Source organism: Leiobunum rupestre, chromosome 11, assembly GCF_980474605.1.
Source record: "Leiobunum rupestre chromosome 11, qqLeiRupe1.1.hap1, whole genome shotgun sequence".
NCBI lineage: Eukaryota > Metazoa > Arthropoda > Arachnida > Opiliones > Sclerosomatidae > Leiobunum > Leiobunum rupestre.
The window spans coordinates 33,194,142-33,220,305 of record NC_143394.1 but is presented as its reverse complement, the minus strand read 5'-3'; the positions used below and the strand labels follow the sequence as shown (position 1 = coordinate 33,220,305).

At 36.6% G+C, this 26,164-nt stretch overlaps 2 protein-coding genes across 3 annotated transcripts; both read right to left on the bottom strand.

Annotated features, from left to right (window-relative positions):
• Positions 1-75: 75 nt before the first annotated feature.
• Positions 76-2,277, bottom strand: LOC149922313 (uncharacterized). The gene is made up of 4 exons (XM_090163336.1): positions 2,213-2,277; positions 1,312-1,599; positions 894-1,254; positions 76-625 (listed from the first exon to the last, which is right to left on the bottom strand). The coding sequence occupies exons 2-4, from the start codon at positions 1,578-1,580 to the stop codon at positions 158-160; spliced, it is 1,098 nt and encodes a 365-aa protein (XP_090019462.1). The 5' UTR covers positions 1,581-1,599; positions 2,213-2,277; the 3' UTR covers positions 76-157.
• A 3,551-nt stretch (positions 2,278-5,828) lies between these two features.
• Positions 5,829-8,229, bottom strand: zda (peptidyl-prolyl cis-trans isomerase zonda). Of its 2 annotated transcripts, none has more exons than XM_090162695.1 (9): positions 7,795-8,229; positions 7,577-7,724; positions 7,431-7,518; positions 7,254-7,364; positions 7,003-7,195; positions 6,848-6,937; positions 6,591-6,668; positions 6,406-6,531; positions 5,829-6,152 (listed from the first exon to the last, which is right to left on the bottom strand). In XM_090162695.1, the coding sequence occupies exons 1-9, from the start codon at positions 7,975-7,977 to the stop codon at positions 6,069-6,071; spliced, it is 1,101 nt and encodes a 366-aa protein (XP_090018821.1). In that variant the 5' UTR covers positions 7,978-8,229; the 3' UTR covers positions 5,829-6,068. The 2 variants fall into 2 exon arrangements, with proteins under 2 accessions (XP_090018821.1, XP_090018820.1); XM_090162694.1 differs by having other exon boundaries at positions 5,831-6,152; positions 6,394-6,531; positions 7,795-8,222.
• Positions 8,230-26,164: the final 17,935 nt, after the last annotated feature.

The following is a 26,164-nucleotide window of genomic DNA, read 5'->3' as shown; positions in this document are numbered from 1 at the left end:
GTTTTTATTTCTAAATCACAAAATATAATCAAAATACGATTATAAATGTTTATATACATAAGAATAAACTGGTTATGTACAAGTTTTGGATTATTGCTAAAAAATATATCACTCACTATGTTGTTTAACAATATCAGTCTAAAACGTAAAAACAAAACTATTCAATGTAATCATTTTTAACAGAAAATACTATAGCCACAATACAACATAATGAAATTAAAGCCATGGTGGGTTGGAACTGCCCGGAAGAATCGTGGCTTCCGTCACTTGTCTGAGATGACGGGAAGTCTTTGGACGAAGCACCCTTGTCCGGAATGGCATTGTTATCGGGGTTCACATCAGGGACAGGGACAGGGGCATTGGTAGTAGTAGTGGTAGTGGTAGTCGGGGGAGGTAAGGTCGGAGCGGCATGTTGGAATGGCTCCCCAGTAATCATTGCAAGAACACCGCAAGGAGCCGCGCCAGCACCTTGGACCTTTAAGGGTGTAACGAACAGCTTGGACTCAAAAGATTCCAGATAATCCAAATTATCGAGATTTTCGAGTACAAACATGTCGCGTTCTGCTAAAATAGAGTGAACATCGGTGGCATTTCCTCGTTCCAAGGAATAACTATCGATACCAACCTATAAATATTATCAAGAAAATATTAAAACAATTTACAAGAGGTTTTAATGGGTAACAAAAGTGGCGTGGAGAAAAGTGGCAGAATCGGCTCAAACTGCACAGTGACACTGGTGAAATAAGGAAAATGTGTCAGGAACTAGTTTAAATAACGTCCGCCTATGGCGCTCCAGTACAACGCCAAAGGTACTAGTTTGAGGGTTTCTGCCATGTAGTTTCCCCCACTCCACTTTTTTAGCCCTTAAAGTTAAAAACTAAATTTATTCGCACCCCTGTAAAGTTCCTGTTGGTGACCAACCATTGGGCCGCGGAAACGTCTATGTCCGGGAAGACAAACTTTGCAGAATCCGTCGAGTCCGAGCCGCGGTAGGCGCTAACGTTTGACCAAAATCGACTCCAGCCTGTTTGTATGAGCACCACTGTTCCATTGGGTACAGGGCTATTCTTGGCTTCCCAATCGATCAAGTCTTGTTCGGTAATACTGGCCGACGCGTTATCCCAGACCACGTCCCTCATGTCCAACATGACGGCGTTAGCGACCAAACGATTCAATGGAATATTTTCTGCGCAAAATGATTCCTTGTTAAACATACATGGCGCGATAATATGAGTGCCGATAGTGGGGTCCAGACTGAAATAAAATAGCCATTAAGTATACGTTTTCCAAGTTTAAAAAAATAATTCTGACCTGGATTTATTATACTGAAACGGGTCCTTTCCCATATTATCCACCAAAATGTGGGCCAAGTCAACTGGACTGGATTTCTCCGGATTCCCGACATGAGTCGTTTCTTCCAGCGAAGTTTCGTTGGACGCATCAGTTTCGTTCGAAATCATCGTAGTTCCGTCACTATCGTTCTTTGGAGTTTGATTCGTATCCATCATATTATACAGTTGAGCCACGTTGGAAAAGACCATACAAGAAAGCAGGAATAATATCGGCCCAAAATGTTCCATTTTCGGGGCGAACAAATTGCTGGTTGAAAATAAAATACAACTGCGTTTTGACTTGAATGTTTTCGGTAACTGAGTCTGCGCGATTCTATGTTATATGACTAGCTGATGAATGATGTTGACATTGAAAGAGAATGTAGCGACTAAAACCTTGAGAAAACAGATCATAACGCCTTGAAACTCAACATTCGCGGTTTTAGGATACGGAGCGAATATAATTCAAATTTACACTGAAGTAACTGTTTTCCAATCAGAACAGAGCGAATTCGGTTAAGTAAGAGAAAGTATTGGAGTACACGAACGGGCGATTTCGGCTGCGAGCCGCAAATTTGAACGAAGAAGGTTTAGGTATACCGGTACTTGGCGAATGGGGAAACAGCCACTACCTCCCATTGTTATTTAATTCAAAGATTACACGATGAATACAATTAGAATGTGACAACTGTACAGTTTAATACTGCGAAGTTACGTAGCGTGAAATTGTTTCGAAAAAGAATTTCAAGGTTTAGTGATGCAAATTAAAAAAATCTATAGATCCCCCCCGGCAAACTAGTTATAAGGTACGTTTAGGAAAATTATTCAATGCATTATCGCTTATTAGAAACTAATGATAAATGAATTATTGTAAAACTTACTTTTGAGGTTCTTTCGATTGTTCCTATTGAATGAAATATAGGTTAGTTGAACGTAAGCGTTGCGCGTTTGCCGACGTTGCAGGGTTGAATGATAAACTACGAAATAACTGTCAGGTTTCACCATAAACTATATTACTTCACTCTACGAGTACATATTTCGGCGAGGCCTAAATTTACAGCCACTCGTACGCAGCTGTAAGTGTAATGAGAGTCGCCCACATTACACGATCCCTTTTTGTGTAATGTTTTGAAACAAAAATAAGTTTGTTTAAGTTCCCCTTGAAAATGTTTTCACGTTTTATGGATGTTACCTATAGGCCAATATAAAAAGATGAAACTGAAAGGCCATCATCGAAAAATTCCACAGTGTCATCGAGTTATTGACAATAAAACAACCATCTGACTTTCATACTAATTTGATCGTGAAAACGTTAAAAATATTGGCAGGAAAATAAAGTCTTTTCAGAAACAAAACAGGGAAATCTATGACCATATAATTATTCAACATCGTAAATACCTCGATCGTTAAGGTCATTACAAAATTAAATAAGACGTCAGTTTTCTACTCATTAATTAGGTATATGTAAATAATCTAAATTTTAAAGTGATTCATAAACCGCTATATCTCGAGGTACCATGCGCATTGCCCGTAAACACATCAGCGTTCTCGTGTTCTGTATGTTTCCAGAGCTTCACATAACAGCCCGATTAAAGGGCCACATAATCACTAGTTTAACGTGCTAGTACTGCCAAAATGCCAGAATGGTATTGGTCGGATCTGCTATCCTGAGATACGGTGGGGGAGGAGCTACCTGAAATCCAGGCAAAATTTTTCAAATGATTTGGTGGCCCTTTAATTGTTGGGCAGTGTTCAATTAAGAATTTTGGAATATTTACTTATTTTTAAGCCATATTTTTTACGATTAAATATTTTTAGAAAGTGAGTACCAGAATATATTATTTATACTTAGGAATATACTTAGGCAAAAGAGGGGGAAGGAAATATGTCACCGTCGTATATACGCTTCAATCGCGGCGTCGGAAGACCTCAGTTTTAGAGAACCAATGAAATACCGGGCTGGTTTGATTTTTTAGGGGGAAGGAGCTAACTCTTTGATCATGATGCTAAACATCGTCTCAACATTATCATTAATAATGAGTTCTCCTCGCCGCATTCACAACTGCCATGACAATATCTACCAGGGAAATCGGGGGCTTAGAAGTCGGGCATCGGCCCATTTCAGAGATTTATTAATTTTTGCTTTGAAATCTACATTTCTCGATAAGCTCATGTTTTTACATCGCCTTATTTGAGATAAATCTCGAACGTGAAAGGATAGAAAGATAAAGGGTACATCAAACGATAGGAAACATAAATGGTGGTTGCAGCAGACTGAAGCTTAGGCAATTCGGGTGTATAACTTTGGCTTTAGATGCCTATATAGAAAGGAGACTGACAGCTATACGAGCAACAAACACAAGGAGAACGCAGCTAGCCTTTAAACACGCTAAGGCCGTGTTGTGTACAAATTTCATTGGACGAGCCCTTACGCTGCACGTTTTAAGGAAAGGGGGAAGAAAATTTGCGAATTTTCCCTTTTCGACGGCAGCAGGCGCTAAAGCGTCTAACCAGGGAGAAAGGGAGTCGTAATTTACGCGCTAAACGTGTCCAAGCAGGAGAACCGAGACTCCAGGGGGCTGACAATGGGGGTAAAATCATGGAGAACCCAATACGGAACAAGTACGATTTTAGCGCCATCTATCCTTCCTGCTCTCAGCCTACTCTCTGCATTCAGCCATTTCAAATCTTTATTTGTGAAAATGGCGCTAAAATCGTACTTGTTCCGTATTGGGTCCTCCATGATTTTACCCCCATTGTCAGCCCCCTGGAGTCTCGGTTCCCCTGCTTGGACACTTTTAGCGCGTAAATTACGACTCCCATTCTCCCTGGTCTAACCAATGAAAAATGTACGCCAGAAAATGCACGACTTTTGACGGGTTGCGTTCTCTTTGCGTGGGGTGCTGTGTTTGTTGCTCCTAGCTGACAGTGACATATCAATCGACAGGAAATATTAGGTAGATTCCAAAATTCAGTGGACAAAAATTGTGCCCCCGTATATTGTGAAGACACACTTCCGATACGTCATGACGTCGTCTTCCCTTAAGCCTGGGAGAGTAGAGATAAGACAACGAAGCAGACGACGTTGGGGAAGTGAGTCTTCACAATATGGGACTTCACTATATGGGGATAAAACTTTTAGCTCATTGACCTATTTGGGCAAGCCCATTAATTGGCCTTTTTGTAAATAATAAACCAATCAATTACGTAATATCAAGGTAATTGGTCTTAAATGTCACTTTTAATCATGGGTAGAATTAAAATATTGGGATTGTGTGAGGTCCAATGTCTGGGACATTTGGTTTTACTTTCCAAGTTTCCATAGGTCTAATCCGTCTAAACATTAATATTACAAAATGTACCTCGTACAAAAAAGTACATATCAAGGTCATAAAACTAAAACCTGTACCATAGCACGTTCTATCCGAAATTTGGAAAGAGTAGCGGAAATGTATTCATAAGTTAAAAGGTTCCTGGCACTTGAGAGACGGCGGTGAATTGATTCGTCCATGGGTGAATCAAGTTTCAACACTTACTACACCTTAGCTACACCAAGAATGAATCTTGGAGGAGAGAAGGGGTTATTCTCTCCTCCAAGAATGAATTAACGTTAACTAAGAATATGAAGACAGCACAGGACTCGTGTTGTAATCACAGCCAGGCGGTCTTTACACCTATTGGTGGAAAATATCGTCCGTAAATCAGAAAAGTAAATGCTAGGCCTATATTCTTTGTGCGCTAAATCAGAAAAGTAAATGCTAGGCCTATATTCTTTGTGCGCTAAATCAGAAAAGTAAATGCTAGGCCTATATTCTTTGTGCGCTAAATCAGAAAAGTAAATGCTAGGCCTATATTCTTTGTGCGCTAAATCAGAAAAGTAAATGCTAGGCCTATATTCTTTGTGCGCTAAATCAGAAAAGTAAATGCTAGGCCTATATTCTTTGTGCGCTAAATCAGAAAAGTAAATGCTAGGCCTATATTCTTTGTGCGCTAAATCAGAAAAGTAAATGCTAGGCCTATATTATTTGTGCGCTAAATCAGAAAAGTAAATGCTAGGCCTATATTCTTTGTGCGCTAAATCAGAAAAGTAAATGTTAGGCCTATATTCTTTGTGCGCTAAATCAGAAAAGTAAATGCTAGGCCTATATTCTTTGTGCGCTAAATCAGAAAAGTAAATGCTAGGCCTATATTCTTTGTGCGCTAAATCAGAAAAGTAAATGCTAGGCCGATATTCTTTGTGCGCCTGGCATTAAAGCATTCCGCTTAACACACCAATTTATCTCACTTGTTTTTTTACCACCCCCCCCCCCCTTAGAGGCTATAGTTGCACCTGCGGATTCTCAGTTACATTTAATTTATACTTGACCACACCTACCTCACTTCAATTAAACTTTCAAGGTAATTTGCCTAAGACGGGTAATCCAAAAGGAAGCATAACTGCTATAAAGCAACCAAAAATATTATAAAGAAATTTAATATCATTTAACTTAAAATTTTTCACAACTCATTTGTACATAATTAATTTTTGAATTTTTTCTTTACAAATCCCATGTAAATATAAAAGTGAAGTTTTTTTTCGAGTTTTTAACTATTTAAAAATACAAAAAAGTTTCAAATACAATTTTGGTTTTAAATACATTTAATGGAAGAGATGAACAAGTACTATTATAATGATCTGAATAAACTTTTTATTGCGAGATATGTTTCGGAGAGCAATTTCTAGTTTATCTGTTCATTCTAATTGGAATGTAAATTCTTATATACAACAACACCTAACGCTGCCACGACTATACTACCAATCAAGAGTCCCAATCGCTGAACCTAAGCAAAACAAAAGAAATTAGAAAGGGAAAGTCATTTATTTAAGAAATAACAAATTTTGTTTCTTAGTAATTAAGGTTTTTAGTATGTTAAAAAAATTACGGTCAACTTTTACCTTTTAGACACAGAATAAATGCAATTTTTAGAATAATTAACTTTATTAGTAATCTAACTTCCGCAATATAGAATTCAAATGAATAGAGCTTAGAGGGGAGATTAACTAGGTAAAATTAATACTCACCCAGTATCTCACCTTAGACGTTGATAATTCCTTTGCGGGTTTGGACTTTTGAGCGAACATTTTACGGTACATTTCTTTTTCAACTTTAATATCATTTTTCTTTTTGTTCAATAATTTAGCTAATTCTTGATGGATAATCTAGTATTTTGCAATAGTAATTAATAAAATTTCATATATTATGTTGCTTTTTAACATACTTTAGTTTCCGGCTCTAAATTTAAAGCTTGTCTAAGATAATCTATGGCCTCTTCCGTTTCTCCTTTGGCACCTAAAATCTTTAAAAATTAAATTATTTTAAAATTGATAATCAGCTAGCGACTTTTATTGCCTTTTCTTTAATTCGGGTGGCCAGGTTAAATTTTGTAGGAGGCTGGTGGCAAGCCCTTCATGGCACACTTACTATTACCATTAACCTCTATAAGTTTTTTTGAAACAATTATGGGTAAAAACTTACTTTTCCTTTCCGATATAAAGCTTTGACATTAGTTGGTTCTAATTTCAATACAATTTCCACAGATTTTAGAGCTGCATCGAAAGCTTCTATCTATAAATAATTAATTTCTTATAATAATTAATAAATTAATTTAAAAAATTTATTAGAAGATTTACCTTCAGTTGCGCCGCTGTTAAGTTATTATAGACTTTTAACCGATGTTCTACTAGCTCAGAGTGTTTCTCATCATTAACTTTTAAAACCTCTTCCTCTTCATCTAAAAACTCTAGGGCACGTCTATAACAGTGTATTGCATTGGAAAAATCGCCTCTTCCATACCAGAAATTTCCCCGTTCTCGTTTAATATTTCTAAAAATGATTTTTTGATTTACAAGGTTGAGGAATAGTTTTCATTGATGAGATATACCCTAATTTAATTCTCTCCTCATAAGGCAAACTTTTTTCTTCTTCAGCTTCTTTAGTATCGACTAATTCTACTTGATAAAACATTTTTGCATCAGGTGGAATCAAAGGTGGCCTAAAATTTTTTAACGTACGATAAGTTTATATCAGTAATTTCATAAAAAAAGGATCTTGAACTCACTTTCCTATGCTTCCATAAGCCAGCCTAGCTGGGATAACAATATCGGAAAACTCTCCCTTTTCCATTAATGCTATGGATACGTCTAACCCTAAAAGCATTAAGTGTGTAAATTATTTATTCCATATAAAACCGCTAAACATACGCACCTTGAACAACTTCGCAATCGCCAAGAATAATGTTTAAATTTTCATAGTTCTCTACCACTTCCCCATTTTCAAGTTTTCCAGTGACATTTATAGTCACCCAACTACTTCTTTCTGGTCTTGTATTTATTCCTAGACCTTTACGGATAACCTGAAATTTTGATTTTGTAAATGATCAAGGTGCCTCAAAAACACATGCAACAATATTCAATTTTTATTACTTTCTTCTTAAGTTGGCCACTTCCTAAAATATCTAGCCACCCGTCTGAGTCTGTTTCAAAATTATCATCGTCTTCGATTTTAATATTCTTAGTTTTGGTCGGTTTTTCATCACTTAAATCTCTAGAATCATTTAAAGTATCTCCCAAGCCTTGGTCTACGTTTAAATCTTCAACTACTGACATTTTAACTTATATTTTATATGAAATAAACTATATAGTTCTTAATATATGAGAAAAATAATATATCATTAATAACTTAAGTTTAAGCTTAAAGGAATTACAAGACTAAAAAGACGAAAAAAACCATTTAAAAAGCAGATTCAAACCGTTCAACCGCGCTGGCTCAAATTCAACCTTGGCCCCTCTCACCCCCAACTATAGACATAGGTAACTATACCTATACCAGTTCCTAAGTTTCAGCAAACCTATTTCTAGGCGTTTACGCGAACGTCTGCAATGTTCAGGAGATTTGTAGACTTTCGCGTAAACGCCTGGAAATGGGTTTGCTGATACTCTAATAGAATCTATATTCCAAGTCTGTCTTGCGTCTGCTTCTCTATAGGCGTCCGAGCCGTTCAACCTAGGACCGCCAAATTTCTCACAGCTATTCTTATGGCTTAAAGGCAGCAAGCAGTGGCGGCGCCAAGATATTACTATGGGTAGGCTACTTAATTCTTTAATTTGCCCCCCCCCCACCCCTTTACATACACTAACTAAACAAAACTGTGACAAAACCGGTTTATTTTTAATAATTTACAAAAGAAATGTACATGACTGTTTAAATGAACTCGGAAGTTATTTTTTTTAGTCGATGAGCATAACAATGCACATATGGGCAACATCCTCCAACAGCATTCTCCATTTTCACTTACAATTGTTGCAAACAAAGACTATATAACGCTTCGCTTACTAGACAGGCGTGTTCTATGGCTCAACTTGCATACCGATTGTGGCTCCATCTCGACGCTGGCCCAAAATTTCCCCTAGCTTGAGCTGTGTTACTAGTGGCGCCTCTAGCCGCGGGTCCAAATATTACCCCAGCTTTTACAGTGCTACAGAGGTGTTAACAGGTTTTTCCTAGGAACACGCCTGTCTAGTAAGCGAAGCGTTATATAGTCTTTGGTTGCAAAAACACTTGCCAGTTGCCACGCTTTATTTTATCTTTATTTCGGAAATAGGGACTCGGAGAGTCGGAAAACCGCGCAATTTATGATTTATCATCTGTCTAACGATGCCACACTTTTTGAAGTACTTAGCTAGTTTAGCAACTACAACGAATCAAGGCTGCGCTAGAAAAAATATTAGAAAACACTGTTCAGTGTTCGCAACTTAAAAACAGCAGGCTTTTAATTCGGATTTTGATATTTCTAGTTTCGCAAATCATTTTAGGGGGCTGTTCGGGGCCCCTTCATCTAGATTTGGGGCCCCTTCAAGCGAAATAAAAGTAGGCTGTAGCCTGCGTAGCCTACCCCTGGCGCCGCCACTGGCAGCAAGTCGCGCTATTTTCATCGATTTCCAATTAAGTTAAGTTAGATAATTAAATCATGTATTTTTGCCCCTGGAACATAGGGTTTTGTTTATGACTCAGTCTTCACGGGATTTTAGTTGTAGCTGGGGCCCGGCTAGTATCTATATATTTCTGAATGTCGGTCTGTGCAAGGATCCTCCCTGCCTATATATATGTTAGAGTATCCTTGGTCTGTGTTTATGTTTGTCTGTCTCGCTATAGGCGTCCTCACCGTTCGACCTAGTGCACCCAAACTTCGCACCGTCAGGCGCGTTCCAACCACGGGGGCAGCGGTGGCGACTTGTCCCCGCTACTTTTTCTCAGGACAGAGTCGTATTTCACTCATTATACTTATTTTCCATGGACGGACTCTTGATGCGTCGCAGGTTTAGTCAACCTGACAAGTTGGCTAAACATGCAACACCTTTGTGTTTTGTTTTTTATTGTTAAAATAAAAAAATAACAAGTTGGCGAGCCAAAATATACCTCTCCTCGGAAGAATGGTCCCTAGTGGTATTAATTTCTCGACACGACCCCAAAGATATCTCCGCAATTCAGAGTTATTTACGAAAAACGTATTCTCGGTTCAAACCCTGCCCGGTATAAAATTTTAATTTTAATTTAAATAATTGAGACGAAACAATCGAGTTTAATTTATTCAGAATATTATAATTTAAGTAGTTACAACAGCGAGTTAGACTTACTAAAACAATGCACAATTGAATTTAACCCTTTTTACAGTACATGTTTAATGAAAGAAATATCTACAGATGGGAATTGTATTTTTCTCGCTTACGAAATACTTGCCGCATCTTTAACGCCCATTTTATTTCAACACTCGTAGACTTCCAGTTGACGTTGTGACACATACCGCATGAAAAAGACCAATGCCGTCCAATTTCCAATATCATATAATGACTCGCACACCCAGGAAATCATTGACTGCGTTAGAAATCGTAGATATCCAAATATCCACACCAAATATATTTACAAGAAGCAAAAACCTTACCATCAACAAAGCACAGAGAGCCACTTGACTAACCGCCAGCTCTTAAAGCAATAAACGTTAAATTATCGTTTAAATAACAAAAAACTAACAAAGTGGACCACCCACAGGGTCTACCCTTTAACCCTCTTATCTCGGCTGACTGCGCTAAAACAAGATTTAACCTTTAAAATTTTATTCGTAAAAAAACCAGATTAGGCCTTCATAAATTCATTAATAAAAAAAGACTTTATTACCTATTATGCTTGCGATGCGCGTCTTAATTTCAGTGAACCTAAGCGGTAAATTAATTTTTAAACGATCCAAATTTACCCGCCAAGCGATCTGCCATTTTGTTTCGCGGTGACGTTTTAGGACTTTAATCACGCGCTATAACAGCGCTCTGTTCCATGCACGCGCTTGCTCCGCGTGCGGTCTGCGGAGGGAAGGTGAAATAAAATGGCAGCTCGCTACTCGGGTAAATTTCGCTCGTTTAAAAATTAATTTATCGTCATTAAAAAAATATACAATTTTACGACTGATATTTTTGAGTATATTTAAACATGATCTTTGAAATAGACCCAAGTTTTACCCAACCTGGACTTTTCCTTTAAAGCATGATTAAAGACAAAATGTTTTGGCTTCCATGGTAACCAAAACGAAGAGTCACAGGGGCCCATTTTCTTATCTTGCATTGGGGCCCAATTTTCCTAGCTACGCCACTGAACGCAGCTAGCCTTTGAACAGGCTAACGCAGTGTTGTATACAAATTTCATTGGACGAGCCTTAACCAGTGTGGCCAGATGTAAAAAATGAAACCTCCAACCGAAGTTATAAAACCTCCTATTTCTCGGAGAGATTCTCCTATAGAAATCTCCTAACTTGTGAAGGAAAGAAATCGCAAATTTTAAAATGAAAAAATACATGTTTTGGTTTAAATACGAAAGTTTATTCGTAATCAAAATTCAATTAATATCGCCAAATACATCAAGTATCATATTTTAAATTTCATTCTCTTGAACATTTTCGTACATGGTATTTCTTTTGATGGCTCAAAAGTGATACAATTGATTATTTGTTTTGCTAAAATAGCGAATCATAGCTAGTTGAAACATCCACGCTCTCATCTATTATAAGAGGTTGTATACTATTGGACCGAATCCCGTTTGACCGAATCCCATTGAACCGAAAAGTATTTTCGTTTATAGCCCAACATGGCGGGATTCAGTTGAATGGGAAATTTAAATCTGGTTCGTTTTCACTTCGGGTAGGTTAGTTCAAGTTGGGTTAGGTTAGGTTAGTTCAAGTTGGGTTAGGTTAGGTTAGGTTAGTTCAGGTTGGGTTATGTTAGGTTAGGTTAGGTTAGGTTGGGTTGGGTTAGGTTAAGTTAGTTCAGGTTGGGTTGGGTTGGGTTGGGTTAGGTTAGATATGGTAGGCAACTATTTCACGTCGGATCTTATCAAGGTTATTTTCCAAAATTAAACCCGGAAAATATCAAATTTCAAGGGAAAAAGGTCTAAAAATACACGTCGGTACGAAATAATAAATATTTAAGACATAGTTTAGTCCAAATTAGATATACTATCGTCACGTAACCTACGATATATAAATATGTATAACTAACGGTATATTGAATGAAAACCGCGCAAAAAGCGGTTTTCGGTCGATTGGAATTCGGTTGAATGGTACATTCGGACGAATGGGATTTCGGTCCAATGGTCTACAATCATTAGACGTACAATAACAATGCACAATTGAATTAAACCCTTTTTACAGTACAAGTTTGTCAGTTGAATATAATACAAAGCAAATTTTAATGAAAGAAATATCTACAGAGGGTATTATAACGACCGTTCGCTTTTTGGTTTATAATTTTAACGGAATCGGGCCGATTTTAATTAAACTATAGTTTATCGAAATTTTGTTAAAAGAATATTCTCTAAGGCCGGGCGATAAATTTACGATAATAATTTCCCGTCGCCGTTATATCGAAAATTTAGTTGATTCGGGATTGCCAGAACTGTAATGTTGTGGGCGAGTGATTAGAAAATAAAATGGAAACCAGAATTATGCAAAATTATAAATGCTTATTTTTATTCAGAACAGTCTATGGAACGTTCTAGATTTCACTTTCATCAATAACCCAACAATATATATCCCTCCTACGTAATTGTACAGAACTGGTACTCAAGTGTCTAAGACTAGATTTGTCTTAGTTCATCGTGATTGAAAAATAAACCAAAACATACTTACACTTAAGTAAATATCATAAATTATACTGAGTAATTTTAACTAAATTCAAACTACCTTACTATAAACTCTTGCCTTAATTAACAGCTGAGAGCTGTTCGCTACTAATTACTTCCAATCTACTTAATTAGCCTCACAGGTTGAGTTGATAATTTCAAGGGTATAATTAGGTTATTCCAATTCAAAAAATAAAAAAAATCAATTTTATCTTACAGCTGACTTGAGTTAGTTCACAATTACTTTAACACTTTCAGTCTTAAACACGCACTGTTCATACACTTAAGTCCATTCACTCACGTTCCAAACGCGAAACACAATTTAACTCTTTTCTTGACCGAAGACCGAACAATACTAATTAAAACCGCAAAGTTACCTCATAACTTTTGACCGACACCAGGACCCCGTTATGTAGTAGTTCGTCTGACAGCCAAGAACTAAGAAAGACTAAATCTTCTTTATTGACGGCAACGGCTTTATATACGTTAATTTGGCGTTTTTTAGACCCGTCAAGATTTGACTAAAGTTCGAAAAATTGAAGATATTATATTTTTTACCCGGTTTGATTGATAGTTCTCGACACGGTGGCGCTATATTATTACTTTGATATAGTTTCCGCGGGAGTGTTGAATAATTATCATTCAATAAACAATATATACAGATATTGTATTAATCCGTTTAGTTCATAATCATAATTGTTCCTTTACTTGAATATTTTCCCTAAGGAAGTCAATGGCTCGGCGGTGAACTATCCGCATTGTAACAATGCGACCCGAGGTCAATTCCTGATCGCGATCAAATTTTGCATTAAAATACTAAAATATTTAATTAAATATAAGATTAATATAATTTATAAATATTTAATTAAATATAAGATTAATTTAATTTATAAATATTTAAAATGATGTAGAATAAATTATAGTACCTAACGTTATAACTTTGTAAAGGAAATTTGCCAAAGCTGTTTTTTAGAAAAACACAGTAAATTACCAACCGTTGGTGCATTGGCTGAGTGGTCAGAGTACATCTCTTGCACGAGGCAGACCCGGGTTCGATTCCCGGCCGGCGTCCAAAAATCGCAAATTGATAATAAGACGAATACCGTGTACGACTGGTGGAAACCCTGCCATTGGACGTTGAGATGTAGCATTACACTCGGACTGTCCCAAAGTCATTAAGAAGAAGTTGGAGAGAAAACGCCCATACAAACTCAACAGACTCATCATCCACCACTAACATAACACAAACACATCCAACTCCACACCTACAACATTCACAACACGAACTCAACACCCAACACGAACGCAACTCGGAGAGGTAAAAAGTATTTCTTTGCAATCTTTAAATTAAATACTTATATCGAAAAACGTTAGTTTAATATGACTTTTGGCATGCTTTTGGTTACCTAACAAATTAAATATTAAAAAAAATTAAATTAAGTCTTATTTAAATATAATCAATATACAGTATGAAGGTGAACGTTTATCTAAAATAAATATCAGTTATCGAGCTATTTTTTTTTAAAAATAATACAACAATTTTTTAATAACCCTCGAATAAGAATGGATACGAGAGAACCTATATTCAGTGCCGCGATAAAATTACAAAATTAAAGAAAGAGTATAGAAATGCAGTCGACAACAACAAATGGGCATTCCTAAATAGTAGACCTAATTTTTCGATTCTATATTTGCTCTTTCTTTTGTTATTTAAATATCTGTTATGTCTATTACGTATACGGTACTTCAAAAACATTAGTAGTAATAAAATGACATTCTTTACGCCGAACATTTTCTAGCCGTGCCAATCGCGGTTTGTTAATAAAGTGAGCTATTTCTGTACACACTACGACGAAGTAAACCGATCACGTTATCGGAACTGGTTTAAACTTCCGTCTGGACGCGAGCCAACTATTCCGGTTTCGTACCGCGATAAAAAAGAAGCTAGTGTGGAACGGCCTTAAGGGAGGGAAACTCCACACCTTTTGTTTAGCTCAAAAATGCTGATTAGTGCTAATCTCAAAAATGGTTAGGATCTTTCGTAAAAAACGCGTTGGTACAAATCAATTTTCACGTGTTCCATTTACTGACCTCGAGCGTTCTGAGATCATTTGAATCGACAGATCAAAGTTTTTGAGAAAAAAAATCGCTCTCGGAGCAAGTTCTTTGCGTATTCATTTTCAGCTTAGGAGTAAAGCGCAAGAATCTTCGGAATATGTTCCATTTCTCTCTAAATCGGAGTAAGATCAATATTATGAGTGAATCTCGAGGAGTCAAATGGAAAACGCCATCACTGAACATGAGTGCTGCGCAAAACTTCAGTTAAGCAAAAATGCATTCATTTCAACCATGAATATCGAACTGCATTAGGTAGTCTAGCGTCAGTCGCTAGGATGGGAGGGGATAGTTATTATGACGTGGGTCACGCGCCGCCGCTCAAAAATTGTATTGAAGGACAACGTTTTGAAACTTGACTAGCTTTCAGTGCCAATGCTTAGCGCGAAAATTAGTTTATACAATTTTAATACATATGTTTTTGATTGAAAATAGTTAAAGGGAATATAACCTCTGGTATTTCTGTCGCCCTCCGAGGGTTCCAATATTGTCCGCTGCCTCCCATAGCTTTTCACACTTGCGGCGCTGATAATCGCTGATTGTGAAGGGAATAAATGAAATTGATGGGGTCTTCCATAAAGAACACGTTGGAGGTTCTATTCCCTTTAAGATAACAGGTTGTACCCTAAATGGTGGTAGGACCGAGCGTCTACGGGTTCTACAGATTATTTTAAGACGAAAATGATCTATGGAATTTTTCCGATTTAGGCCACCATTTCGAAGTTACGAAACGATTGATGTATGGACGACCCCTTAATATAAAATAAAATTTTAATAAATTAACGTAAATTAGCTGTTTCATTCATAGACATCGGCACCACCATTTAGAGAACACCCTGTATTATATTGCAGCTCTGACCGCTCTTGCCTTAGGCTTTAGAAATGTTTGGCGCCACTGTACAAGGAAATTTGAAAAATTGAAGGGGTCTTCCATTTTAGGATCGAGTCAACGACAAACGCCAGGAAACGCAGAATAACGCAGAAAAACAGCATCCATCTTAGCCCCAGATGGTAGAAAGGATCGATATTCATAGTTGAAATAAATACATTCATGAGTATAGTGAACCGGTCACCGAGTTCTGATCTGTTTCATCAGTGGCTGCCAGTTGAAAGACAGATTCAAATGCCTTCGGCGCCATCTCTATGCCATGAAGACGACTGTTATTAAGAGCTTTAAGAGAGGTAACTCCGAACATTTCCCCCATAAAATCATATTTTACTATTGAATGTATCAAAATCACCGAGAAAAACCTCATTTGATAGCTTAGTTATCGAAGAATTTGAAAAATTAAGAACCCTGGAAAATTGCTCATATCCATAACTAATCGACATAAATTAGATACTAAAACGCTTTTTCATTGTGCATAATCATAGAAACTACCACAAGAATAGAAATCCCTGCCTTTGTACGTGCTTTACTAGGATGACACGGGCAAAAGGTTCTTCCTTCATTTCCGGTTATCTCTGGTCCAATCCAGGGCCGTCTTTACATATTGTGAGGCCCTGGCACATTTTATTTTGGGGGGCCCCTAGGGTGGCGTACGAATTGGGGGCACCAAAGTGGCGACGAGATAGCAAGTATGGGCTGTAGCCGAGTACTCTTCAAGGTAGGGCAGGGCGAAGATAAATTAATAATTTATTTTTGGTATCATGTACGGCCACAGGGTGGGAGTAATTTCCACCCCCCCCCCTTCAATGAGCTATGCCCCGTTGCCCTTCTTGGGTCTAAGTTTTTCCCGCCGTTTTTTTTCGATTAATTATCGGGGACTAGGCTAATACTCAAAAATGAACCGCGGCCCGTCCGCACCAACGTATTACTTGAACTGTCGTTCTTCGTTTTGGGGAATACACTGCAGTAGAGTAATTACTTCAAATGTGTCTTATATAACTTACGGAAAGCTCGTTCATTTGAATCATTTATCAAACCGTTCTGTGTGACCGCCGAGCGAGCGAAGCGAGTGAGGTCGCTATATCATATGGCTCTCCCTTAGAATGTCTGCTGGCACCCATGTTGGCTATTTGTGAAAAATCAAATATTTCGGTTTTTAGAAATCATTTGTCAATTTTGATTTCGAAAATGACAGGAAGTATTCGAACAAATACCGCCAGTTTTGAAAATTTTAACTAAAGGGAACTTTTCATCATTTACCAAATATCAACGTTTTAGCTTGAGGAGTAAATTTTCATCGACTACGAAAGATAGTAAATAACATGATATAAAATGTGAAAAGTTGTTAAATAATGGTAAATAACACTACAGCATAAAATGGGAAAAGATAACGTGATGGAATAGCTTTAACTTTTTTGCCCCATCAATCGTAGGATGATATTAAAACAATTCCTCAGTGACGTTTTCCCCTCCAACTTTCGAAACGTGCTAGTTTAAGGCCGTCGCCATCGAAACCCTCGGCTCCTTCGGTCGGGACGGTTTGGCGTTCATACATGCCATCGGGAGTCGAATTCGTGAGGTTACCGGCGAGCCGCGATCGGTGGAATTTCTCACGCAAAGAATTGCTATTGCGGTTCAAAGAGGGAACGCAGCATCCGTTCTTAACTCGTTCCCCCCGGGTGCTTCGCTTGCCGATTACCTGGCAACCTTGTGAGAGATAAGGGAGTGTGTCTACCGATAAGGGGCACCTGCGGGCGGGGGAAACGGGGGTGAAACGGGCCCCTGTAGGGGCCCCCATTTTGCGGCAATATTCGGCGGGGTCAAAAGGTTAGGTCAATAGGTTAGATGATTTACGATGTTATACCACCTCATAAAACCTAGGTGGTAACCCCCCATTGTGGGTCAATAGGTTATCTGCCCCTATTCGACAGGTGTGGATAACGATGTTATGCAAACAGCTATAAACCGTTAAATAGGGTGGAACGGGCCCCATGTAGGGGCCCCCATTTTGCGTACATTTTCGGCGGGTCAAAAGGTTAGCTGTTTTACGAGGTTGATTTACGATGTTACCCTAGGTGGTAATCCAATTTAGGTCAAAAGGTTAGATGATTTACGATGTTATAACCCATAAAACCCGGGTTATAACCCATAAAACCCAGGTGCTAACCCATTATAGGTCAATAGGTTATCTGCCCCCCCTATGGCGGTGACACGATGTTATGCAAACAGCCTACCCGTCATAGTGAATGTCACCCCCCTGTCTTTCGAGTTGGTTGGTTTTCGCCGACAAACACTTTCGGGCCCCTAAGGGTAGCGTAAAATAGCGGGCGGTCATCGGTAAAAGTGTTTTGGAAAAAAAGAGCAGTGTATACAAATTATAAGGTTTTATTTATACATTCAAAGTTACAGTACATTAAGCGGATGAAAACGTTTAAAGATAAAACAATTTATTTTTAATATATTTATGGTTGGTAGATACCATATTAAACAAATTGTAAAAGTTAAATACACAAAACATATTTTGGTTGGCCACTGTTTCTTTAAAATCGTCAATAATTTTAAATGCTGTTACGTAATTGGACGCGTAGCGGACAACGGTATCATACCTTTCATGTTCATCCGATAGAAATAAATTGTTGGGTGCACATGGTTCTTTATACAATATTTCGTAAATTTTACGATAATTATCGGTTATAACGTAACCCATTAATTCAAAGAGTTTTTGGTTCACTTTAAGGAGTTGAATGTGCGAATTAATGAAATATTTGAGTCTGTCCAATTCTCGAGTTTCCGGCGCTTTGATTACGACCGACGCTTCGGATATCGTACTTTGCAAGGTTAATTCTTTTTGGTCAGACATGGCGGCGGTCACTAGCGCATCAGATAGCGGGAACGGTGATCGAAAGGGCAACCGTTGGGGATCATTTATTTGTTCCCAGTGGCCGTATAAATCATCCCAGGCGCGCGAAGACATTTCAAAGACCTGGTGTGTGATTTTATTGCATAGAGCTACAGATATATCGAGCTCAGACGTAAAACCCGTAGTAACGAAAAGCTCGGATGAAAGTGAATACCGAGGGTTAACTTTCCGCTGAGTCGGATCAAATTTAGACATTTTAGTAGGCGCTGGAACGTTATCTACACAGCTTCGTTTAGACATGATGCTCGAGAAACGGTTTGTAGTGTACTGCCGATGGATGACGGGGATGAATCCCTTATATAGCGATAATAATTTGATGACGTAATCAGGATGACGTAATGGGTTGACTCAATGACTCACGCGATTAGTCAAATTTTGCGGTGTTATGTGTATAGCGACGGCCATATTGGTAAACCAAAGAGATAGAAATTCTACAAGTCCCATTAAAAGTAAAATCAACGCGATTAGTAATGCGTTTTTAGGATTGCTCGCGATAAGGCGAGTAACGGGAAAGGCGGGATCGTCCCTATTCGGTAGGGCTGGTGGAATCATCTGACATGATGTTATGCAAACAGCCAGTAGCTATAAACCCGAGTAATGGGCCCCCTACGGCATCTGTCAAACACTTTTTTCCACGTGCGAGTGGTGTTATGAAATAAATCCAAATAGTTCAATGGGTCGAGCCTTTTGTGTATCTATTCATAACTATTTTCACCGACAAACACTTTCCCCGTGTAACATTATTTTCAAACACTTTTACGATGCGCAAAGCTATCCGTCTTAAGGAATATCGGCCCTAAGGGGTAAAGGGTAGATAGAGGATGGCCCTTGCCCCCAGCGCGTAAAATAGACACAGCGGGTGTCCCCTCTCGCTAGCTAAAAGTGTCGTTTTTACATCAGGTGTGGATTCTTCGCGCTAAAATGGTTATAACAAACGATTGTTCCCACCAAAAATGTAAAATCCATCTCCGCTGTTCTCGGATGAGGACGTAGCCATTTAAGTTTTTATCAATTTTTATATTTTTAGCTTGGCGATGTATTCCAAAATTAAATGGTAACCACGTATGCGTTACAATTTCAAGATGCAAGATACTCGAGAATGGTAAAATAGTCTATATTTAAAGTTAAAATGCGAAAACTATATTTGTATAGTCGAAATTTATTTTAACGTATTAAAATAAAAATTCATCTTTCTGACAAGAGTCTTACCCATCATACATACACCATCTAATCTGGAATCTATGTTTAACAATTGGAGGAATTCGTGTTTACGATAGGCTCTTTTTTAACGTAACTTAGTACATTAATTGAGTATTTTGAAATATTTTAATATCGGAATTTTTTTTTGATGTATTAAAAGTAGAGTTAAGATGCTTTTATAGTATTTTCTATGTATTAGCATATCTGAACTTGCGGTTCAATTTTGGGTACATGGACCACTTACACGCTAATGATATTCAAATGAAGTTTAAAAATATTTCCATTTGAACGAGTCCCTCTTTTTATATCAGCAAAGTACTGAACGATTCTATCTTATGGATTTAAATAGTTCTAACAATAGTACAACTACAACATTTGAGAAAGACACTTTTCCCATTGTGAAAGTGGAATACAAAATAAGAATCACTTCAATTTAAAACGCACTTTAAATTTAAGTATAGACTATTTTACCATTCTCGAGTAACTCTTTTTTTCTTTAAAAGCTGAAGAAATATTAGAAACGACATCAGTGATCAATGAATTGTTTCCGAGTATGACAGACGATTTTTGATATTAAAGAGTCATTTTTCAAAAGTAAGATTGTTTTCGGTTATTTTTTTTAAAAGCTAGCTTAGAAATCACATTATTTTTATATATAATTATTTAGTTGTAATGTTAATTCTTAATTACTGGTAGCCTTCACTAGAAACTATTATAAGAATTATATATGAATTTATAACCAAGCGTGTATTTACCACTGGTGAATGCAATATCAGTCGAAGAATTGAAGAAAGACGGAATCACGTCATTATTAAGAACTGGTGACTACTTCTGTATATATTGTGACGGTTCAGTTTTTCATGTTCCAACTGTCGGACGGCTAGCATGGTACTGTGACGGATACTCAATCTGTTTGAAGTACCGTAAAGCTGTTTATTTCCAATCAAAAAGAATTCTAAGTATAAGAATTCCTCCAGGTGTATTAAAAGCGTTACCACGCATATATTTGTGTTTAAATTGTGATATGTTGGGCACTAAGAGAGCAGCCAATTTGTCATATTGCGAAGTAACTGGTGGATGTTGTGTATTTCCAAAAATTAAAAAATAATAATAGTATGTGTGTGTTTTTCTATTATTTTTCCACCTATATTTGGCGTATTGAAAGCTATTTTAACGTATTGAACGTAGAGTCAGGGGTTTTTATAGTATTTTACTACCTATATTTACATTTTGGAAAGCTATTTAAACGTATTGAGCGTACAGAGTATTTTGCATTATTTATGGTAATAAAAGGTAATTATTGTAGAAAATAAAAGATATTTTAATTAAAACATTTCGGTGATCTATTCCAAAATTAAATGGTAACCCCGTATGCGTAACAATTTCAATATGCAAGATACTCGAGAATGGTAAAATAGTCTATATTTAAAGTTAAAATGCGAAAACTATATTTGTAGTGTTCAATTTAAAAGAAAATTACTTCAGCTTTTAAATAAGATTTTTTTCTGTATCTACCCTATATCATTTACATATTATTTTTTTATTCTAATTTAACCATAACTTTAAAAACGTTGCACGTCTGAATAGCTGTGTAGAGTACGATTAACAGAGATAAATATTTCTGGGTTCAGTTAATGTGATGATTCGAGTGAAAAATTTGAATATGTTAAAGTTATTGGATTGAAGGAAACTTCAGTAATTTCAGAGTGATAATTAAGGGAAGTTGCCGTACAATATAGTTGAAAATTATCTTTTTAAGTCTGTGTCCACCCATTGATTATGTTAGGAAGTGAAAAAATTTCATTTAGCAAGCTTTTCTTCAATTTCGGTATCCACCCTGTATCATTTAAAAGCTCAAGCATTGTTTTTATCAAGTTAATTTCAAAAATATCTTAAAACAAGCTTCCCTAAGTCTGAATAGCTCTGTAGGGTAATAATAAAATAGCTAAATATTTTTTGGGTTTAATACTTGTGATGCTTAGTGAAAATTTTCCATATATTACAGTATTAGGTTGGCTAATTATTTTTTTCACCTGCTACCATTCTCAACGGGTGAACATAGAATAACAAAGATAATTGTCCAATATATTTAAAGCCAACTTTCCTTACATTTCTCTATGAAAACACTGAAGCTTCTTTCAATGCGATAACTTTATTACATGCATTTTTTTTCCAGAATTACAATTATTGAATCGAAAAAAATATGGAACCACCCTAGAATTAACCAACACAGGTATTCAGAAGAGATGGTGTTCAATTTAAAAAAATTACTTTTTTTGGATCCACCCTATATCAGTTATATAAAACCTGAAATTATTTATTTTTTTGAATTCTAATTTAACCATCACTTTAAAAACGGTAACTTCCCTTAAATTTCAAACTGAAAACACTAAAGTTTCATGCAATCCAATAACTTTGACTTTTGAAATTTTTTCACTCAGAATCATCACATTAAATGGGAGCCACTCTGTATCGTAAAATTAAAAGCTCAAGCAATTTTTTTTCCAAATGCATTTTTAACTTATCTTAAAACACGCTTCCCTAAGTCTGACTAGCTCTGTAGGTTAATAATAAAATAGCTAAATATTTTTTGGATTCAATAATTTTGATTCTGAGTGAAATATTTGCATATATTACAGTATTAGTTTGACTAATTAATTTTTTTTTCATCTGCTACCATACTCAATGGGTGAACATAGAATAATAAAGGTAATTTTCCACTATATTTAAAGCCAACTTCCCTTACATTTCACTATGAAAACACTGAAGCTTCTTTCAATGCGATAACTTTATTACATGCATTTTTTTCCCAGAATTACGATTATGGAATCGAAAAAAAATATGTGACCACCTTAGAATTATCCAACACAGGTATTCAGAAGAGATGGTGTTCAATTTAAAAAATTACTTTTTTTGGATCCACCCTATATCAGTTATAAAAAAACCTGAAATTATTTATTTTTTTCAATTCTAATTTAACCATCACTTTAATAACGGTAACTTCCCTTAAATTTCAAACTGAAAACACTAAAGTTTCATGCAATCCAATAACTTTGACTTTTGAAAATTTTTCACTCAGAATCATCACATTAAATGGGAGCCACTCTGTATCGTAAAATTAAAAACTCAAGCATTGTTTTTATCAAGTTAATTTTAAACATATCTTAAAACACGCTTCCCTAAGTCTGACTAGCTCTGTAGGTTAATAATAAAATAGCTAAATATTTTTTGGGAGTCAATAAATTTGATTCTGAGTGAAATATTTGCATATATTACAGTATTAGTTTGGCTAATTATTTTTTTTTCATCTGCTACCATACTCAATGGGTGAACATAGAATAACAAGGGTAATTTTCCATTATATTTAAAACCAACTTCCCTTACATTTCACTATGGAAATACTGAAGCTTCTTTCAATGCGATAACTTAATGACATGCAATTTTTTTGCCCAGAATTACAATAATTGAATCGAAAAATTATCCAACTCGGCTTATTACGCGGATAATACAGAAATATAAATTACTTGATCAAAACGTTTTACGAATAATTTTGAGAGCTTTATCTATTGAATAAAAGTTAACCATCCCCAACCTCAAAGGTGGTATCGCGCTTAGATAGAAGACCCGATATGTTCGCGAATTCCGACAACGACCATAATTTCAAACTATGTTTTTTATATTTTTTATTTATTTCTTTTATTTTGTTTAATTATATATATTTAAAATTGAAGCTGAAACAAATTTTAAAATGACTTTGGTTTCCCATAAGACATGCTATCCTCCCCACCTCGCCGTCTTGCGCGCCTGCGCTGATTTCCCCTGGGGGGGGCGCGGTCTGGGGCGCGGATTTCTCGGGGGGGGCGCGGTCGGGGGGCGCGTCGCGGTTAATTTAAAAATCAAATGAAAACATAGATTTAAGTGTTTTGCGCTGTTAATTTGAATTTGAAACATGGATTTGAGTGTTTTGACGTCATAGAATATTCGTTGTTAAAGTAACGTAGAATGGAAATATTTTTAAACTTTATTTTAATATCATTGTAGTACTTAAATATGCTGGGCACTTGACCCTATATCACGAGTATTTCTTAAAACGACTATACATCTAAACTCTACTTTTAACGCGGCAAAATACAATTCCGATATTCAAATATTTAAAAATACTTAATGAAAAGAGACTTTAACCGTTTTTAAAATTCACAATATATTTATGCCATCCCGATTCTCTTTGAGCTACGGAATAATATTTCTGGGTTTAAACCCCCCAAAATGACGTAATCTATAAAAATGACGTAATCTATAAAAATGACTCACTAAAGATGACGTAATCTACACCATGAAACGTAAAGATTACGTAGATGCGTTGTGGTTTTCATAAGCCATCCGCTATGGGAAAGAGGAAGATGTCTCCGCTTAGTGTACCCAAGAAATGCTGGATATGCGCGGAAATATACCGGTCCGTGAGAGGTTTCAAACAACATTTAATGACTCATTTATCGTGTAATACAATGAAAGAAGATTCGGATCTGGCGTGTGATTGTGATGCGAGTGAATCTCTCCATTACACGGAGGTCGAGGAAATGTCAGATGATAAAATTATCGATTATCTTAACGAACTTATTGGGGAATGTAAAAAGCGCGGTGCCACAATGGAATCAACCGAGTCAACTACATCTAACCTGCCAGCCGAATTAAAAATGCCGACTGAAAAGGAAATGGCTGCTCTGATTTTTTTTCAAGAATATTGTAAAACTAATCAAATTCATAATATTAAAACCGCTGTAAAGAAAATGTGAATAAACGTTTTTATATTGAATACATTGTTATTTTTAAAGGTGACCGTATAAAGTAAATTTTACATTTGGGTAAATTGACACTTAATATTTTTAAAATTCTAAAATACGTTTATAATATTTTTCCAACGTGGGCGAATGAATGGACACAATGAACTATTAATTACGTAATCTAAAAAATGACGCGAGCAATGAGAAATAACGAGTCGGATTTATAAGATAATAAAAAATATTTATTTTTACAAAAAAATTTTATAAGATGATATATTACAAAAATTATTTTTCTTTTACGAGTCAAATAAAAATATTATAGTGCGATACAAAAAAAAATTAAAATGGACATCGTATTTGGTTGTCTATTTCAGCGCGGTTCTGGGTAATCCAGTCGGCGAAAAGTAGACTTCGTTCCAAAGAACACGGTTGTCGGGTGTTTAGAGTTTGATGTCTGAATAGACATTTTACTGGCGGGGGCGTATCAAAAGTCGCAGCTCGGGGACAGTTAAAAGTTTCCAAATCGTATATGGCGGTCTCAATATAATCGGCTAAAAATTTACACTTCACGTCTCCTTTTGTAAAAATCATATCAGCACTCGATACAGCTGATATAAGGCAGGCGGGTAGTTTATAATAGGGGAGATACCCCGCGGTCCAGCAAATACCGTGAAGGTTCCTAGACACCCAGCCGTTTTGTCTTTTAATGGCGTTCGGAAGTTGTTGTACTGGATAGGGTTGTTCGAAAGTCCAAGCTTGAACGGCGGGAGGGGTCGATACTGTTGATATAGCTAGTTCCTTCACGACAATGTCGGGGGGCTCTCCGCCGGAGCGCGAGGCGGATTTTCCTAGTAGAAAGTCAAATTCGACAACGGCCATTCTCGCCATGCCACCGACACGATACTGAGGGTTTAGTTATGAATAAAACGGGGTATAGTCGCGCGACGGGAATTTATACTCCGTTTATGATGACGTAACACTAGCCTTTGAGAAAAAACGCGCGCGGCTAAAGAACAGTAGCCTCCACTATATGTATGCATAAATATTTTTTCGTCCCAAAGTTCCCCCCGACCGCGCCCCCCCCCCCGAGAAATCCGCGCCCCAGACCGCGCCCCCCCAGGGGAAATCAGCGCACGCGCGCAAGACGGCGAGGTGGGGAGGGTAGCATGTCTTATGGGAAACCAAAGTCATTTTAAAATTTGTTTCAGCTTCAATTTTAAATATATATAATTAAACAAAATAAAAGAAAGAAATAAAAAATATAAAAAACATAGTTTGAAATTATGGTCGTTGTCGGAATTCGCGAACATATCGGGTCTTCTATCTAAGCGCGATACCACCTTTGAGGTTGGGGATGGTTAACTTTTATTCAATAGATAAAGCTCTCAAAATTATTCGTAAAACGTTTTGATCAAGTAATTTATATTTCTGTATTATCCGCGTAATAAGCCGAGTTGGATAATTTTTCGATTCAATTATTGTAATTCTGGGCAAAAAAATTGCATGTCATTAAGTTATCGCATTGAAAGAAGCTTCAGTGTTTCCATAGTGAAATGTAAGGGAAGTTGGTTTTAAATATAATGGAAAATTACCCTTGTTATTCTATGTTCACCCATTGAGTATGGTAGCAGATGAAAAAAAAATAATTATCCAAACTAATACTGTAATATATGCAAATATTTCACTCAGAATCAAAATTATTGACTCCCAAAAAATATTTAGCTATT

Excerpts from the sequence above, each read along its gene's own strand:
- LOC149922313 (XM_090163336.1), bottom strand. The coding sequence starts at position 1,580 with ATGGAACATTTTGGGCCGATATTATTCCTGCTTTCTTGTATGGTCTTT. Across the intron at positions 1,255-1,311 it reads TTTCAGTATAATAAATCCAG|TCTGGACCCCACTATCGGCA; the intron begins GTCAGAATTATT and ends ATTTTATTTCAG. Across the intron at positions 626-893 it reads CCAACAGGAACTTTACAGGG|GTTGGTATCGATAGTTATTC; the intron begins GTGCGAATAAAT and ends TAATATTTATAG.
- zda (XM_090162694.1), bottom strand. The coding sequence starts at position 7,977 with ATGTCAGTAGTTGAAGATTTAAACGTAGACCAAGGCTTGGGAGATACT. Across the intron at positions 6,669-6,847 it reads CTTTATATCGGAAAGGAAAA|ATTTTAGGTGCCAAAGGAGA; the intron begins GTAAGTTTTTAC and ends TAATTTTTAAAG. Across the intron at positions 6,532-6,590 it reads ATTTAGAGCCGGAAACTAAA|ATTATCCATCAAGAATTAGC; the intron begins GTATGTTAAAAA and ends GCAAAATACTAG.